The 1743-nt window shown below is 46.7% G+C and overlaps 1 protein-coding gene across 1 annotated transcript in view; it reads left to right on the top strand.

Moving 5' to 3' along the window:
- LOC125026278 (collagen alpha-1(XV) chain-like) overlaps window positions 1-1743 on the top strand; it is a 120555-nt gene extending 118812 nt beyond the window's left edge. Inside the window, exon 8 of the mRNA XM_047614584.1 lies at window positions 1619-1743. Coding sequence (XP_047470540.1) covers window positions 1619-1743 — 125 coding nt within the window. The remainder of the gene's footprint in view (window positions 1-1618) is intronic.

The raw sequence follows: 1743 nt of genomic DNA on the forward strand, positions 1-1743 counted from the left end.
AAAATTCGCGACGTGACAGAAGTAACCTTTTCCTAGCTGTTATCTGTGTGGAGGAAATTTATGCATGATATCCGCTTGATTTTGTTTCATCTGGTTGTGTTTTTTATTTTTATTATTGTTTTTATTTCTTTATTGTAATTGTGTGTTTAAGCCCCCGCGCGGTTTTGTTGCGGATTTCGTTCGTCATCTGTTTTAGTTTCGAAATTTCCGCCTGCGTATTTTTGATTTTAGGCATTGTCCTCCATGTCCTCCCTCCTCCATTTCCTTTCTTTTGCTTTATTTTATTCACTTTTATTTTCTTTCCTTCTTTCTTTCTTTTACTTATTCACTCTCCAATTCACCGCCGCCGCTCGTCTTTTGTTTCGCTCTGAAAATCTTTGAGCACGTTCTCCACTCCGCGTCGCACCGTGGTTTAATCGCTGTCGTTGTTCTGGCGAAAAAGGGAATCTATTCTCCTCTTCACTTCCTTCCGGCGGAGGACAAAGAGAGATTGAGAGAGGGAGAGGGAGGGAGAGAGGGAGGAAGGAGGAGGAGAAGGAAAAGGAGAAGGAGAAGGAGAGGGAGTAGGAGTAGGAGAAGGAGAAGGAGAAGGAGGAAGGGGGAGGGGGAGAGGGAGAGGGAGAGGGAGAGGGAGAGGGAGAGGGAGACAGAGAAGGAGAAGCAGATGGGGAAGGAGAAGGAGAAAGAGAAGGAAAGAGAAACAAACAGAGAGAGGGAGAGGGAGAGGGAGAAGGAGAGGGAGAGAGAGAGAGAGAGAGAGAGAGAGAGAGAGGGAGAGGGAGAGGGAGAGGGAGAGAGAGAGGGAGAGGGAGAGGGAGAGAGAGAGAGAGAGAGAGAGAGAGAGAGAGAGAGGGAGAGAGGGAGAGAGGGAAAGAGGGAGAGAGGGAGAGAGGGAGAGAGGGAGAGAGAGAGAGAAGGAGAGAGGGAAGACAAAGAATAATCTCAAGAAGGAAAAGTCGAGGCGGAAGTCCGTACTTGTGGCAGTGTGTCTGCTCTTTCGCCAAGGGACGTGGGTTCGCCCTCGCCCTGCCTGTGTGCGTGTGCTTGTGTGTGTGTGCGAGCGTGTGTAAGTGTAAAGGGGAATAGAGTGTGTGTGTGGGTGTTTCCTTTTTCTCTTGCTCTGTCTCTGAATTTCTCTATTTGTCTTAATGTGTGTGTGCCTGAATGTCTGTCTGTTACCCTCTGCCTCTGTCTCTCTGTGTCTCTGTCAAACTTTCGTCGTTTTCTGTCCCTTCTTTTTTGCTGTCTCATCATTTTCATTATCGTTACTCTTAGTCTTATTACTATTACTGATGTGATCATTATTAACATTATCATTGCCATCATTATCAGCAGTAACAGCCGTATCTCCACCACTATCATCAAGACATGTTGCATTCTATCATCGCCGACACCATCACCATCATTATTATCATCACCATAAGCATTGCCACACTCACCATCACCACCATAATTATCACCACCACCATCATCATAACCACCACCACCATCATCATAACCACCACCACCATGACCATCTCCACACCACCACCATCATTATCACCATCACCATCATTGTCATCACCACCATCATCATCACCATCTCCGTCACCATTGCCATAATCCTCAGTCCGACAAGATCGTAGGATTATCCACAACGCCGTCACTCGAGGAGACCTTACGACTTGTCCACGGAGACCCTTCAAGGAACATCAAAACACAGCTAAAGTTACAGACATCACAAACATCAAAGGCACACACTAG

The sequence above is a fragment of the Penaeus chinensis genome, chromosome 6, assembly GCF_019202785.1.
Source record: "Penaeus chinensis breed Huanghai No. 1 chromosome 6, ASM1920278v2, whole genome shotgun sequence".
In the NCBI taxonomy this organism is placed as follows: domain Eukaryota; kingdom Metazoa; phylum Arthropoda; class Malacostraca; order Decapoda; family Penaeidae; genus Penaeus; species Penaeus chinensis.